Source organism: Patella vulgata, chromosome 4 (genome assembly GCF_932274485.2).
Source record: "Patella vulgata chromosome 4, xgPatVulg1.2, whole genome shotgun sequence".
Lineage (NCBI taxonomy): Eukaryota > Metazoa > Mollusca > Gastropoda > Patellidae > Patella > Patella vulgata.
The window spans coordinates 51,596,283-51,613,923 of NC_065882.2; the positions used below are offsets into that span (position 1 = coordinate 51,596,283).

At 33.9% G+C, this 17,641-nt stretch overlaps 1 protein-coding gene across 2 annotated transcripts in view; it reads right to left on the minus strand.

The window, feature by feature from the left end:
* Positions 1-17,641, minus strand: part of LOC126818389 (high affinity cAMP-specific and IBMX-insensitive 3',5'-cyclic phosphodiesterase 8B) — a 137,973-nt gene that overhangs the window by 24,630 nt on the left and 95,702 nt on the right. For both annotated transcript variants that reach the window (XM_050545785.2, XM_050545784.2), the window contains 4 exons: positions 15,085-15,275; positions 7,726-7,785; positions 6,302-6,359; positions 3,882-4,049 (listed from right to left, as the gene is read on the minus strand). In XM_050545785.2, the coding sequence (XP_050401742.1) occupies positions 3,882-4,049; positions 6,302-6,359; positions 7,726-7,785; positions 15,085-15,275 (477 nt within the window). The remainder of the gene's footprint in view (positions 1-3,881; positions 4,050-6,301; positions 6,360-7,725; positions 7,786-15,084; positions 15,276-17,641) is intronic.

The window sequence follows — 17,641 nt, forward strand, 5'->3', positions numbered from 1 at the left end:
TTTTTGTTTTCAATAAAAAAAAAACATTACAAAAACATGTATCTTTGGATTTTTCCCATGTACATGTACTATTTGTCATGCAAGTCTGCGAATCTAGCTCATGTTGAATTGATCAATGCAGAAATTGCAAATAACAACTGGTAAACAGTCAGGCCTTTTTTTAGCCTTTCCGGTTTTATGACCCACAAAAAACAACATTACTTAAACATGCATTATGCAAGAGCTAAATTTGCCTATTGCAGGTCTTTTTTTAGGCCTTAAATGTTATATAAACTATTAATTAGACATTTATTAACATGATAAGACCATAATATTAATAACTGCCATCGGATAGGTCCGATTTTAAATAGATAATAACAGTTCGGCCATTTAATGATTTAATCTTACAATGGTGAAGCGAGGCTTAGGCTCGAACAACCTGGGCAGAGGTTACAATCAGACACATCTTGTCAAAGGCTAATATCTTCGATCAGAATAAAGTAATTTGAATGAAATTTTCAATATATTCATTTTACATTATCTATTATTGACAGCAAGATCGGCCTTCTCTTTATCTAAATCTTACATAATGTATCTTTAATTGTACAATGTAGTAGTAGTATCTACGATCCCACAAACAAACGTTTTATTTATTAATATATTTTTTCTGATCTGCTTCATCTGGTATCTGTCACAAATTTAATACATGTAATTTAGCTTCAACCATAATAATTGGGAACATTTTCCAAAATATTTCACTTAAAATGTAACTTTGGGTAGTAAATATGTTTTATGTATAAACCAAGGATTCCACTTTCAAATTTTAATTTTACGATTAACCCTTTCTTGCTACAGAACCTGTAGGATATTGTTAAACATGACCGAATGTTTTGACATACTTGGCACTGAAAGGGTTAAATCTAAAAAGCCATTTGAGAAATAATGCCATTTATTTCTTGTTTTTAAGAAAAACATTTTTTTATTCAATTATTTCAAATGTAAACTTGGTTCAATATCATTTCTTGTATGACAGGCAATGGCTCAATAGCTCCAATCAAATGTCATAAGCATTACAAAAAGTTTTTTGACATTACTTACAAATATAGAATGAGATATGAATTACAGATTTATTCACAAACAAAATTCTATACTTGTCCATATCCTTAAGAAAGAGGAAATGCAGAGGTTTTTTACACTTTTATTTGTAAAAAGAGTTCATAAAAAGATAACAGGACTATTCTGTAATAAATGAATGTAATTAAATGAGAAAGGAGTGGAAAGTAAAAGTGCCCAGAGCGGCAGAGGTAAATCCTACATAATTAAAGCCATTCACAATTTTGTGTACAGGCAAATTGTATCTACCATAAAATTATGCTATATTCATTTACATACAAACTGTATATTTCCTACAATCTTATGTAAAAAACACTTCAGTTATTTCTATGATGAGCCTTGAAGATATTTGCAAGTAGAAACCACAATTCAGTTACTTATTTTAAGTAACAACCAAATGCAAGTGGAATTAAATCTCTTCCATAAAATCCTGCTATTTTGGACAGTAATTCCAAGGCCATTTATGTGAAATGTGTAATATTGATCTATTTTTGTTCAGTTACTGTAAATTGTGTCTGCTGACAATTTGACATTAACTTCAGCAATCAAAGTCCTACTTTGGAGAAAACAGTGCGAAAGGTTTCCACTTGAACTTTCGCTATGAACGATTTTCCTCTCTGCTGGATTTTTTTCAATGAAGTCAACACAATAAAATTGAAAACTAAATTTGGAAAATTGCAACCCGTCAAATTCAATCTGACATTTTATTTCATGAATGAATCATTCAGTATCATTCTGGTTACATAATTTGTTTATGCGTTCCAACACTTTTCAACAAAATTTTGCTGGTAAATTTTTGCATCTTCTTGTTCTGTTAAATAGAATTTCCTCTCTCCATGGAACTCTTGTATATAGTGTTCTTGTTTAACAATTTATTTTAAAATTGAATTTTCCTGAAGCACCAGAATTGGTGATCAAGTGAAACTAATACTAATATAATATAAATTGGAAAACATTAAATTACCAAACCACATTCCAAGCATTGATGCCTGGTTGTATCAGATTAACCATGAAAAGTGTCCAAAGAATACAACAATTCTGAGCACTATCTCTATTCATAAATCAATTTGTTAGTGTTTTTACAACATAAACTACAAATTTAACTATATTTATTATATTTTAAAGTTATTATTTCAAATACTGACAGCCAAAGTTAATTCTCTTGTCAAATGATTGAAATTAGTATCGATGATCACAGAGACCTGTGATGGCATTATGATTCGTAATGAGGACATTTTAAAAATTGAGTTATTGCTGTTTTCACATTCTCCAATTCAATACCCTCAAAATGATGTATGGTTGGTTTGATTCGGACAAAAATTGACTGCCCAAGTCAGGAAAGTAAGTTTTGAGAAAAATCAAGTTAAAGATGTTGGCATGTTCTAAAACAAAATCACCTAGCAACCAGGCAATTTATTTGCTATTTTGTCGTTTAATAAAAACATTTCCAATGACAGTGTTACAATTTAGAACAAATGAGAATACTCCATACTTTAGTAATCCATGTTTTGTATATTATAACTTTTATGAGAATAACTTTTGTTAATCTCATCAATTAATTAGCACCGTTAGTTGTGAAGAGATCAAAATTGTTTATTAAGTAATCAAGTTTAATTTCCAGAGAATCAAAGAAGCCACCACAGCTATATGTGTGTTCTGTCATCTTCCTCACATGACTGAACTAAACTAAGGTCTAAGGTTAAAGTGTGTACATGTTATTTTCAGGTACCATAAGGGTATCAGAATCTGAATTACTGATATAATGATAGAAATTTCAATTTCATTTGTAAGAGATGCTTACGTTCACTTTAGTGAAACAAACGACGGAGGATTTTCTCACTAGAGATTTGTTGCTTTTCGACTTTTTCATTGTTGTAATGTTTCCGAACCTTGCTGATAATAAAATTTGAAACAATAATATCAAATTAGGCATGCTTGTACATTTTATATGCCGTATAAAGCCACAGTAAATGAAATTCAACTATCAGTGTAAATTTATGATTTTCTTTTTTAAGACGAAACGAAATGTCAAATAATCATCGCTTGGATTAATTATTCGGGATAAATAATGACTTGAGAAAGGTTTCATATATATCATTGACAATTATCAATCAACGACTCATTAATCCATGACAATTGATTAGTATTTTTCATTGACAAGTTTCAGGTTTAACCTAGTTGATTAATTTATGATATGACATGTGGGATGTCTGGGCCAATCAGTGAACAATTTACGCTGTTCTAAGTTGAAACAGGCTATAAGGTTGTTTACGTTTTTAAACTTGTTTTGTACTCGATGAAAATGATATCATCGGTAGTAGTTTGGTCATATTTTTAAACTAGAGATGTAACTCTTTACAACGATACCAAGTATTACGCAAAGGGATTATCTGATTGTCCCACAGCAAGCGAAGAAAAATAACTATTTCACAGAGAATTTTAAGAAAAAAGAAGAATTTATGAATACGGTACTCTCACAAAACGTCTAAATAAAGATGTTTCAAAATGTTTTATTGCTATTTTCATCATTTATTTAGATAGATAGTATATTTATAGACTCATTTTTGTGAAAATCTCAACTTCAACCAAAATCAAAATTTTCACTTGTTTTGTCTATAGCTCAAAATTAGACTTTGCTCATTCCGACTCATTTAGCCAGAACGGGTCACATATATCACTTCAAATCTTGGAACAACCTATTTTGACTAGATTTCTACTTTCATCTACTGTTGGCAATAAATTCATGGTGCAAAATAATGTTATGTGATGATTTGTAATAGTGAACATACCTGAATTTCATGGTCTTGATTGGTTATCTCTACTAGATCGCTAACATTATCTAAAGCTGTAAATAAAGCCCCACAAGCTCGTAATTTTAACTTCGATCTTATTTCACCATATTCTAACTGTAATAATTCATTCATACAAGTCCCAATATTGCTAGTTTCCACAAATCTCTGAAAGAAGAGAATTATTAGGATGTAGTTTTTGAAAAGTAATAATATTGGATTAACATTTTCTTCTCCAGTAATTGCAGCATATCCATAAAATTGTACTTTGTGTTAATATGTTCAATTACTAAATGCCCATCAAAGAAGATATACTATTCAAAAAAAGTAGGGGATATTTGATTTTTAAGTGTTATTAAAGTCACCTAATGAAACTGACGAAGAAACAAATGACAAAATGAAATGAAGTTCACATTCATCGATTTATTCCAAATGATCGTTAGACTAAGTAAGGCACAGACTGACCATTATAAGGGTAAAATGATACCCGGGGTCAAACAGCAAAGTTACCACAGCATCACAACCAAGTCAGTAACGGGTAAATCCTCCTCTGTTTGCCAAACAAGCATTGATCCGACGTGGCATACTCCTAATGAGACGTCTAAGGTCATTTTGGTCCAGATTGTCCCATTCCTGTTGCAACGCAGCAGCAAGTTCTTGGACATTGGCAGGACGTTGTTGACGTTGACGTAACCTCTGTCCAAGCATGTCCCAGACACGCTCGATGGGGGAGAGGTCGGGACTCAGTGCTGGCCAAGGTAATGTGGTGATGTTCTGTTGTTGGAGGTAACCTGTAACGATCCTGGCCCTGTGACATCTTGCGTTGTCATCCTGGAAGATGAAACGGCGGCCATGACGTCGTGCGAACGGCACAACATGGACTGCCAAGATGTTGTCCCGGTAGTACTGGCCTGTAACACGCCCTGCAACAACATGTAAAGCCGTTCTTCCAGCAACAGTGATGCCTCCCCACACCATAACAGAACCACCCCCAAATCGATCATGTCTGATGACGGTAACGTCTTGGAAGCGCTCGTTTCGACGACGCCACACCCTCCTACGTCTGTCCAAAAAATCAACAGTGAACCTTGACTCATCTGAAAACATCACATTGCTCCAGCGTCGATTATCCCAGTGTTGACGATCCCTACACCAACGACGTCTTGCCTGAATGTGATGATCTCTCAAACAAGGGATCACGCGAGGACGTCGGGCGCGAAGGTGACCCCTATGCAGTCGATTCCGAATCGTCTGGCCACTCACTCTCACACCAGTGTCTGTTTGAAGACGAGCGCTGATCTGATTTGCTGTGATGACACGATTTCTCAAGGCCAAGGTACGGATAAATCGATCCTGGGCTTGAGTTGTCGCCCTTGGTCGACCTGAGCGTGGTCTGTCCTGTACAGATTGTGTATCACGGTATCTGGACCATAGCCTGCTTATGACAGACTGAGAAACATTCATCGTCCGCGCCACAACCGCCTGTGTTGTGCCGATCTGTAGCATGCCAAGGGCACGTAACCTTTCATTTTGGGTAAGCCGACGCATATCAAAATTTGTTTTCTGGTCACTAAAACAATTAAACTGATGTTTCCACCCTGGAATTCAATGCCACAATGACTGTAACATTCAGAGTCAGAGTCGTGCAAATCTTGGGTTGGAGCCCCATGATGATCCCAAGCATCACCTGCATTCCATGCGGTAGCTATTGGTGCGTTTGGGCGTCACATGTAACTGGAAATGTTTCTTCTGTTAGGTTCTATAGTGACTTTTTTCGTAGTCATTTGCATATTTTAGTATTATGCCCCCAAAATCAAATATCCCCTACTTTTTTTGAATAGTATATATGAAACAATCCGATCAGTATTACATGTGATAACTGTTTGGACATAACACTTCCAGAATGGGACCCTAGTTATCTAAGACATCAGTGATAGAGGAATCATTGTTAGGTTATCAGTATGAAACCTTGGTGATGATATGAGGGGTTAATTTTACACTTTCAGTATGAGATCTAGCTATAATAGCAGAATTATTCTTACACATTCAATATGGTTTGGTGATAGAGAGATTATCCATAACACTTTCAGTATGAAACACTAGGGATAGAGGGATTATTCATAACACTTCCAGTAATGACCAGTATGAAATATTAGTAGGGATATATTTCCGATTTCGCTGTGATATAATCTTTTGTTGTGATATTCTATCTTCTGTTGGTGGTGGTGGTGGGGGGGGGGGGGTATATAAATTTTGTAATACCATAATAACAATAATAACATAATCATAACTCCAACACATTACACTTTTTTCATGGATCTGTCACAGAGCAAGTGAATCAGTAAACAAAAATTTACACAGGTAATAAGAAATACATCTTATTTAGAACCAAGGCACTTTAAAAATCTAATGACACTTACCCTATTAAATCCAGCTTTTAATAATGGTAATATAGATGGTTCTTCCTTATCACTAGGGCTGAAAATAAACAAATCTTTAATTATTTCCCATCTTCACACTAATAACTACATGCAACATGTAACGCATAATTACATAAACTTGTCTGATATTTATCATAACTCTCATTATAAAGAGGAAGCAATCATGTATTTGTGGTTACTTTATCATGTATGTATGATTTCCATAACACAACTTTCATCATAATATAGAAATTACAATAACAAAACAGCTTGGCAGACCTAAATCCTGACCCAAAAGTTAACATCTTCTCAGCACATTATCTAAAACATTTTGAGACTAAGATACAGTATTTTATTATAATTTCTAATTAATACAAGGGGGAGATTTTTGTCAAGAAAGAGGTGTTTCTGCTTTCTCTAATTTGAATTTCAAATGCCAAAGGATCTCTTCATTTTAATTATGTTTGCTAGAAATTTAACATGGGTTATTCATACAACTACATACATTTTCCCCTTTCAGCCAGGCTGAGAAAGTTCATCCAGATTTTCCGGCGTGGTTTCCCCTTGTCAGTGATCCAGGATAGAGGGCCTGACAAGGACAGCTGTCTAGTCATTCAGATGGGATGAAAAACCGAGGTCCCGTGTACATGTTGGCGCGCACGTAAAAGATCCCTTGGCAGGTGGAATTCGATATAAGAGAAGGCCGTAGCGCCGCTGCCCGGGCAAAATTTCCCTCATAGCACACTGTATGGCATATGCCTGTCTTCATTAGCCCAGTTTAGGAGCAGAACAGTAGGACATTAAACCCCATTTCATTTCATTTCATTTCCATTTCAGCCAGTGTGGGGGGGGGGGGTGATTAACGTGTGCACGTTTGATCACAAGATCTGCCATTGAGTCAAGTTGCATGGCTTCGAATCCCCGCATGTATGTGACAAGGAGTAGGGTCGCCTTTCTCCGATTTCCTCCCACTGCTAAAGACCCCTACGCGCTAGCAAATTATTGAAATAAAATTGAACCATGTGTTAGTTCCAAAATGACCTAGTTTGTGTTCAGTGGACATTAAACCCCATTTCTCTCTCTCTATTTTCAGCCAGACAGACACAACCCTTACAATTCAGAACCAGGCTTAAAATTCCCCAATTTAAGGTTCTCTTTGTCCCTTGCTGTCATCTAAGTTAACCATTTACCCTTTAAATTCCTCCCATCTCCTCTTCCATTTTAGTCCATATCCATCAGAAATTTTATTCAGAAAGTTAATTTTATTAACTCATTCATCCTGCACCTTATTTATTTGATCAATACATTACAAAACAGAGAAACATAACCTTATGTTAATTGCAGTTTTATGATACTTGGGGAAAAGTCTGCAGTTTTTTGTTCATAATGTCTAGACAGAATTGATAAATTTAAAAATAACTTACTATTTCTTGGTTACAGCAATAACCAGGGTGTGTTCATTAGATTTTATGGCTCGTATAGATCTAAAATAAAATAAAACAAATAAAAAAGGTTGAAATTGAGCTCTATGGATCTTGATAAGGAAAAGAAATCATTAACAATATTAAATAGGTATAGGTACTTTATATATCTTTCCATATACAGATACATTAGGCACATATTCAAATTAAATAGCATGGAAAATTTGAGACAAATCTGCCATATTGTAACTGATATACAAATCTTTTATTGGTTTTCAATGTAGTAAATAGATTTTCCATAATAATGTGAGACCAATGATATTCTGAATTTCTTTGTGAGGACAAAAATGCATCTTTAACATCATGTACTATGACAAGTAAATATATTCAAATTAGATCTTTGGACAAGATTATTGTGACAGAGTAATGTTTTATAATAGTCATTTGGTTTTATCAAAGTAGACATTTTAAATTGCACTTGTGTTAAAACTAATATTGGTTGTAGTATCCCTTTAAACCTATTCTGTGAACTGTCCACTCTGAACCTATCTATAGTGAGTGAGCCCACTCACTACTTAACCCTTAAACTTTGTTAGGGAGTTGTTTTATAGATCAATGGATGTCCCCTTGGAAACATTCATCCTGTATAGTTTTTTGTACAGAAAGGCAATTGTTTTAACTCTCTATTTCTACACAAAGTTTTTGTTCTTTGTATCCAGTATTTAGTTCCAGTATAACTACCTACTGGAACTTCTTCAATAAAAGATTTGGTGTATTTTTACAGTTGTTCAGTAGACTTTCATCGTTAATAGGTATTTCATCTTTCAACTGGTTGGTAGTTGCCCATTATTAGAAACCCTTTTCTCTTTATGAACTTTTTTTTCTTTGGACCACAGCCAAAGATAATAAAGTCTTTTTGAATAGAACCCAAGTGTGGTCACTTTTAGCCCTGGCATTTGACCCCCTTTCAAAAATTATGTCCATTTATGCGAGCAAAGGTGGATTCTCCTAAGAATTTGGATCATGCATCTCTAATTAACATATAATCAAACTGCCATAAGGTTTGTTCCATATTTTTGCACATTGTATAGCATGATCTTTAACTTTAATATATCTTATCAACAAAACACCATTTTTGTACAAAATAAAAGATTCACTTTTCAAGAGTACATTGTAATGGAAGAGTGAGAGAAATGGGGTTTAACGTCCATTTAACACAAAACTAGGTCATTTCGGGACTAACATATGGTTCAATTTTATTTCAATAATTCACATGCGCACAGGGGTCTTTAGCAGTGGGAGGAAACCAGAGGATCTTGAGAAAACCCACAAGCTTGGTTGGGCAACCCTACCCTGTGTCACATACAAGCAGGGAATCGAAACCATGCCACTTGACTCAATGACAGACCTTATGATGCAATGCATACGCGTTTACCGTTTGGTCACCCAACCCCCCACATACCTTTAAGCATTTAATTACTTTTGTATAATATTATGTGTAATATAATGTTAGGCCTACTTAACTTTAAGCAAATAATTACTTTTGTATAGTATGATATGTATAGTATGATGGTGAGCCTACTTTTATTTTCTCTTAACATTATTTAAATATCAAACACATCAATGGTTTTATTGGCTCTATACAACCTTCTGTTAAAAGAATTTTAATTTGACATGAAATCAATGTCTGTTATTGTGTGTGCCTTCGAAACCTGTCAATTGACTGACATTTTGAAACCCGGTTTAGCAGTATTCAACAATGATCTATGCAATATCTGACACGCATCACTAATACCAAAGATGTTACAAGTTACACTGCAGTGGAGGGCATCAATGACTGTCATCCAAACTATGAAGTATTATATTAATTATAATTTTAGTCTCCTCAAATACCCAAACTGTACATTTTACATTATAGTCTGAAAAGGTTAAGTTAGTTAATAGTCATCATTACAAGGGAGCCACGGTGGCTCAGTGGATTTTACGGGGTGGTTTCCCCTTGTCAGTAGTGTAAGCCAGGACCTGGCAAGGGACAACGTATAGTCGTTCTGATGAGATAAAAAAACAAGGTCCTACGTACACATTATTGTGCACGTAAAAGAACATTGATTGGAATTCAAAATAAGCGAATGGTTAGCGCGTGTGCGGTGTATCATAAGGTCTATCAATGAGTCAACTGGCTTGGTTTCGATTCCCTGGTTGTATGTGACAAGGAGTAGGGTCACCTGTCCAACCTTGTGGGTTTTTTCCGGGGCCTCCGGTTTCCTCCCACTGCTAAAGACCACTACGCGCAAGCAAATTATTGAAATTTAAATTGAATCAAGTGTTAAAACCGAAATGACCTAGTTTGTGTCAAGTGGACGTTAAACCCCATTTCTCTCTCTCTCTCTGTTAATATGGGTTACTAACACATCACACCTCCACAACAACATTAACTGATATTGATATCCCTACGTTTGGTTTGCATCAATTTCAAAACTTGGTCTGAATTTAGACTCAATTATGATTTTGAGAAAATCCACATGAAAACAACTTTTGCATCAACAGATATGTCTGTATAATGCTTGAGAAATACTTTAGCAGATTAAATTGTGTCATATTTACACGTCTGCTGTTATACTGATAAATATCAATAACCTTTTCTCGGCAAATAAAACGATATATATTAACATGTAAACAAAATCACCATTATTATCAATACAGTTTGTACCATTTTCAGTAATCCAATGCAATGTTGCAGACATACTAAATCCAAAAATCAATTCTAAATCTAATGAATTCCCCTGGGTGAGATTCAGGAATTAATTTCAGTCATTATGTATTGGTGTTGAAGTTTTGTGTGTCAGGATATTCACTTTATTGAGCCTTTACGCAGATAAAATCCATTTTGCTGACGTACATTGGACAAAAATATCCTAATCGTGGAATTATAATTAGAAAGCCATTTAAACCCCAGAGCAGGTTGCATGGATATCTAAGTAAATGTAATGTGATTCTATTAAAGGAAATTACTTTCTCATCTTTTTCTGTGTTTATAAGACAGGATGGAATATCTGGTAAAAGTAATAAGTGTGACAGGCTCATTTTAACCACCATACATTGAACCGTATTTTGTGCAACAGATGCCAGTTTTGTAAAACAAAATGTAATGTAATTAGTCAAAACACAATCATTTGTCCATAAGCTGTCATCCAAGTATAAAATTAACAAGCCATTGGTACTGAATTGAAGAAACCAGAAAATTATCTTATGGTAACTTTGAGACAATTGGTCAAAATTAAAAACATTGTATGTTTTCTTTTTATCATATGGAAAATTATGATCTGCTTCGAATGTGTTACACATCATATATCTGGTCGAGTCGTTCCTCGTTACTAGGAAAATTTGTTTGTACAGGTATGTACATGTAAGTATGAAATGAAATGGGGTTTAACATCCTACGTACTATTCTGCTCTACGTAAGTATAAAAGTGAAAGTTGAAAATCAAAAGATGACATAAGATCCAGACTTGTTACACTATGTTGTGTGAGAATTTGTGACTGACAATATCTATGACCTACACGTATGGATAAAATGACCAATTCTACACAGGTGGGTTTTTTATTCACTAATTTCATTAATACAGTGTTGGTCAGACAAAACCAACAGTAATTTCATTGTACAATGCAAACAAAGACTGGTACCTGTACTGATTTCAATAGTCAGATAATTCTGATCTGTCAATAGGTATGATTATTACTAATTTAGATATTTACAGAGAAATCTGATCTGTACAATATAACACTCTCATTAATTTTAATATTCTGTTTGCTAGATAATAGTTAATTAAAGTCACTAGTATAATTACAGATCGGAATTTAAAATCAAATTTTAATTTTTTTTTTGCAGCCAAATAAAGGATTTGCGGCTTACGAGTTTGTTACCTTATTTAGGTCAAATGTTTATTGCTACCAAATTTTTAAAATGTTAATCGATATACAATTTGATCAACTGAAATTTAAATTTTTCGAATAATTTGCAACAACCATATTCAATGTGGTTTTTTTTCTAGATTAAATCCTGAAGTGTGGCACTATTTTATTAAGACCTGGTATTAATCTGTGGTTGACAGAAAATGAATATCAATTGTCAACTCCTATAGGCTGTAAAACTAAGGAACTGTGAACATTTCCCGGATACAAACAAGCAATGAAAGCAATTTGAACCTGTCAGCAGCAAATATCTGTAATCAAACACCATGATTCCCTGAAGAGTTCCAAACTCATTCGACAGTAAGATGAAAATCTTTCTACATATTGATTTACTTGCGAGAAATATAAAGAAATATATGCTCTGGATTGAATTTAAAAGTTGTTATTCTCTCCTCATCCATATTTAATCATATTAATACTGCATGTATTATATTAGATTAGCACCTTTCGTCTATTTTAAAGTGTCCTTAACAACCCTACAAGCTATTTATGAACCAGCCTATTATTATGTAGCTTTTTTCAGTTCATGTGGAGTTTTTTAAAAAAAAAAAAATCAAAAAAAATTGTTAGGTAAGAAAATGATTAAACTTCTATGTGATAAATCTCTTCCAAGAATTCTTACTTTGAAAAAAAAAAACCCTAGGATTTTCAACTAGTTCTTATTTTTTCTTTCTCTGCGATAATATATTTGATGTTATCTCAAATGCAGTGTCCCAATCAATAAACAAGACACGTTTTTTGTTACACAAACTTAATAAATCTTCATGATTTACAGCAAATTACAAGCATGGATGTTTTTTACTTGGATTCTTACATAGACTTGCAGACGAAAGATTGCACTGGAAGCTTTAACTGTACGAAATTGTTGAAATGCTATTAATGCAGAAAGGAGAATTCAAAAAGATTCTGTTACGACTAATAGAGATGTAGTCTTTAGTTGTTTGTAATATAGTACCCCCGCATATTAGGCAGCACTCACATTAATATTAGATCAATGTTTGAGTTCAAAGTGACATTCGTGTAAGGGGATGACATGGAGCAATCTGTATAGAGGTATGCGCACTCGCACGAGATTAATGTATCGTCATTTTCTTTCTTGTCATCTCTATCTCATGATGAGAAGCAGTGCCCTCCAATGTGGTTTCTAGGATCAAGATCCTATTTTATACATACATGTTTTAACCATGTGGATTTATATCTGAACATAACATCGGTTTTGATATGAACCCCAATGTGAACTTAGCCTAAGACACAGTGTAAAATGTAGATTAGATTGAGTACAAATGCACAGAAGGCCAATAGAAATTTTGGTTTATTGAAATTATAAATAAAATTGACACATTGCAATGAAGAAGATTAGAACAACAAGCAGTTTTCTCAATGCTAAAATATCACAAAGTTAACCCGTTAAAGAGACAATAACACTCTTGCTGGCTTGACAGCTCCAGAAAACAAATAATAGCCTTATTCTAAGTACTAGATGTTTAAGTGTCCTACCTGTTGTCTAAATTATCCATTACAGCCTATTTTACTTGTCCAGAGGGTATGAAAATATTTTTAAATCCAAGTCACATTTGAAAAGGTTTACGTTAGGCGTTTCCAATCATTTAGTTGGATTTTTCCAATTTTTTAAATTAGGTATGTTAAGATGAAATTTGTATCATCAATTAATTGGAATATTGTAAAATAGTACAATTTGTTGACCAGAATAAAGATTGGGGCATATTATTCAGTTACAACAAGAGTGGTTTTGAGCCTTTAAGTGCGTAGGTCGTTATATAACATCCTGGACAACTGCCACTCACTGTGTGTAGGGCGTAATATTATGCCTTGGAGTTATTTCCCCCAACCTATTCTTAGAACATAGTTCGTCACTGGAATTCCCCCCCGATCGCAGCATGTGTAGGACGTTATATTATGTCCTGGACAACTGCCACTCACTGTGTAGGGCATAATATAACGCCTTGGAGGTATTTTCCCCAACCTATTCTTAGTACATAGTTCTTCGTCACTTCGTCAAATTAATTACACAATAGGGGGTAGTAAAACATTTTAAAAACGTCACGCTTAACGGGTTAATTTTCTTAATGCTAAAATATCATAAATTTAATTAAAGATACATTATGAGAGATTTTTATAGAGAGTTGGCCATTCTTGCTATAACAGTTCAAAAGTAGATGATGAAAGAAGAATATATTGAAAAATTCAGTCAAATTACTTTATTCTGAACATAGTTATCATCGTTGTAATATTTGCCTAGAAATGGTAGCGAAATGTGTCTTCACCTTCGCCGATCGTTTGATTGACAGGCGTTAACTCCACCTACATATCTTGATTATCAAGTAAAGTTTTCAATGGCATACGGAAACGCTTTACAGCGGCCTCGCTAAGTATACTCTATCATTTAGCCTCGATCTAACTGACGTATTTTCATCAGGTTACCCCTTATCTGATTTAATCAATTAGTGAAATCCTATTTAAATCCGAGCTGTAGCCGAGCCATCCGTGGGTCTACAGAGTTGATTTTGGTCTTGTTGTTTAAATAAAGATCTAATTTATAATTTCTATAACATCTGAAGCCTAAATTAAGACTTGCAATAATCAGATTTAGCTCTTGCATAATGCATGTTTAACTAAAAATATGTATAACGTCTTTGATTAGCACTCCAACTTTATATTTTCTTAGATCTGCCTCCTCTGATTGAATAAAGGCTATATTTATTTTATTATTTTCAATAGCCAATGCAGTCCCCCTTTTTTTTCAATTTGATGGGAAAATTGAAATACAACTGGTGCTTAATATTTACAGAATTGCCTTTCTTAATAAATTTAGCACAAATATTATTTATAAAGTTGAGGCCATTAAAATTAAGTAAATGGATACATGAAATAAAGCAGATGTCATTCTCTCCATCCATAATGTTCCTCATCTCTTTACTAATCTAGGTATCTGTTGAATTATTATTGTGACAAATCTTTCCATCAAATTTTCATCACTTGTGCTATAATCATTTTGTCACTCTACATCTGTTTTATTTCGCATACTATGAACAACACAACTTATTTCTTTATCTAACAATTTCGGCACTATCTCAATTAACTTACAGGATATTGTCTTGTATTTTGAACATGAAATGTATAACATCTGACTTTATGCCAATTTTCATGGTTGCCATCGGTATTCAAGAACATAGTATTGCTAGTGATAGGTAATGAATTTACATGCAGGAGCAACATTTTAAGAGCTAAGGGTAATAACAATGCATAAAATTGAGTGGCAATTTGGAATTTCATTATAATTATAGCCAAAATCCTGAAAGTTTTGATTTTTGTGGAGCTAATTGCCATCTGAGTTCAAAATTCGTAGTAGACTATCCATGTTTTACTTACCTGCAAAGTGTTTCAGCATCAAAATGTTTTGAATTTCTGTGATCTATAAATATGACATCATGATGTGTTACACTGTATGCTTCTAAAGCAGCCTCTGGTGTTCTCACCATGGTGTATTTATAACCAATTCTCTCCGCTGCCCATCCCAAGCCGTCACTCTGTGAATCTTCTTTATTAAATACAAGTAAAACCTAGAAAACAAACAAATTAAATAATCAGCTTATTTGTTTGAAAACTAAGAAATAATGACTTGGTGACATTGATTGCAAAATGTAACATCGTTTCAGTGACAGGGGAAATATAATGGAATTTGCAACACTAACAGGGGCAATAACTTAATGTGTGATTGAATTTCAGTAGGGTTTCCTTTTGTCACAAGCAGAACAATCTCAGCATTTTTTTTATGAAACCTCTGACCGGTATTCTGTAAAAGGGAAATAACTCAATTATAAACAAATGAATTTCGATAATTCTCTCCTTGGTGAATGACTGGTCCAACAACCCCAGTAATACTGAAAAGAAAAACTCTATGAAGCATATAAATTTTAACTTTTTGTTGGTTGGAGTGATGTAGCTAAGGAAATTGAACTTGGGTCCAGATATATAACACCGTTCGACTTTCAGGGAATGTAGCTCATCGAGGTGGTGTGAGTAGAATCGGGACGTATTTTAAATATCAAATATGTTTCAGCTGCCATGATTGGTTGAGATATTTTTTATGCAGTCGGCACATGCGTTGTACTCCAAATTCTCCTTTTCACTCGATTGACACTATTTTTGGGATTGAGAGAATTCAATTCTGGAACGTTCATTCGAGCATCCCCAGCGTATCAGAAATGCATACAGAATCTTGGAATGGATCTTCAAAACTTTATTTCGGGAGCAAATAATTAACAGCAACAATTTAACAACTTATAATTTCCTATGTATCAAACCTCCAACTAGTATATAGGTTCCCTAAGCTGGTCTCTCCAACTAATGAATCATCATCTTACCTAAATTTGTCTATTTATACAAATTAGTTACTTAGAAAGTGTTGACATAAACATACATATAATTATTGAAGGATTAAGACTTAAAGATGGGTTCCCGCGTACAAAGTGGGTGATTTAATGGTATATATGGACCAAAAACATATTCAAACTCATTAATTTGTCATAATTATGCTTCAAATCATTCTCAAACATTGTAATTGCGAAGGAATGCCCTGCTATTAAAATTCGATCAAACCAGATCATGTTTACGTCACGTCTTGGGAGTCTGAGGAGAATTCATTGCATACATAAGACGATGTTGTCTTTAATCGCTTACTATTTATTACAAATATCGAATCCTAATTAAATTCTCGGATTATCCACTACCCGCGTCTTTTTCCGTCATTTTTATCTCAGAAAGTATTGTACGTCTAACTCTTCATAAAGTTTATCAACTTGTACATCAAGCGCTCAATGCTTTCTAGTAAGATTGGATATCTCTACTTTCCATATATACCAAAATTGCCATACTTTTATTGGAAATAACCACCCGATAAACACTTTTCTGGGAACCCATCTTTAAGGCATTTAAAACAATAGTTAGAAGAAACTTAACAGATCAACCACCTTAGTTGCCAGTCTGTCATAATTTGACTAACAGGTTAATTGCTGTCTGCCTCTAATGACTAACCAAAAATTAATGAATATTAAAATATAGATTTGAAATTTAAAACAGAATTAAAAGATAGGTTGCCAGGCAACGAAACATACGCCCACAGCAGATAAATCGTCCGAGCGGTCGACAAGGATTGTCGCATATTTATTCCTTTGTAGGTAATTGGGGGCCTTTACTAAACAGTTCCATACAGATCAGATTATAAATTTTGTCATTTGAGGGTTCACAAGGTTATACAAACTGAAACAAGGGTCTCAACTCTGGAAGTAATCTACAGAAATGATGGAAATTTGACAGGCTTTTTCGTTTTACTAATTTAAATAATGCATATAAATTTCATACAGATCACATGATCATTTTTGTGATTCAAATGTTCACAAGGTTCACAATCGTCATAACTCTAGAAATTACTGACTGAAATTGCTGAAATTCAATAGACCTCTGTTTCACAAATTTAAATGATGCATATAAATTTCATACATATCGGATGATAACTCTAGAAGTAATAAACGGAAATTGCTGAAATTCAATAGGATTCTTCTCTTGACTAATTTTAATGACTCATGTAAATTTCATACAGATCGGCAGAGCATTAGAGCGTTCACATGGTGCAACAAAGTGAAACAAGGGTCATAAGTGTAGAAATAATTGACGGAAATTGCTGAAATTCAATAGGATTCTTCTCTTGACTAATTCAAACGGCACATGTAAATTTCATACAGATTGGCAGTTAACTTTAGAAGTTAGAGCGTTCACAAAGTGCAACAAAGTGAAACAAGGACCATAACTCTAGAAGTAATAAACGGAAATTGCTGAAATTCAATAGGATTCTTCCCATGACTAATTTAAATGACACATGTAAATTTCATACAAATCGGCAGAGCGTTAGAGCGTTCCTATGGTGCAA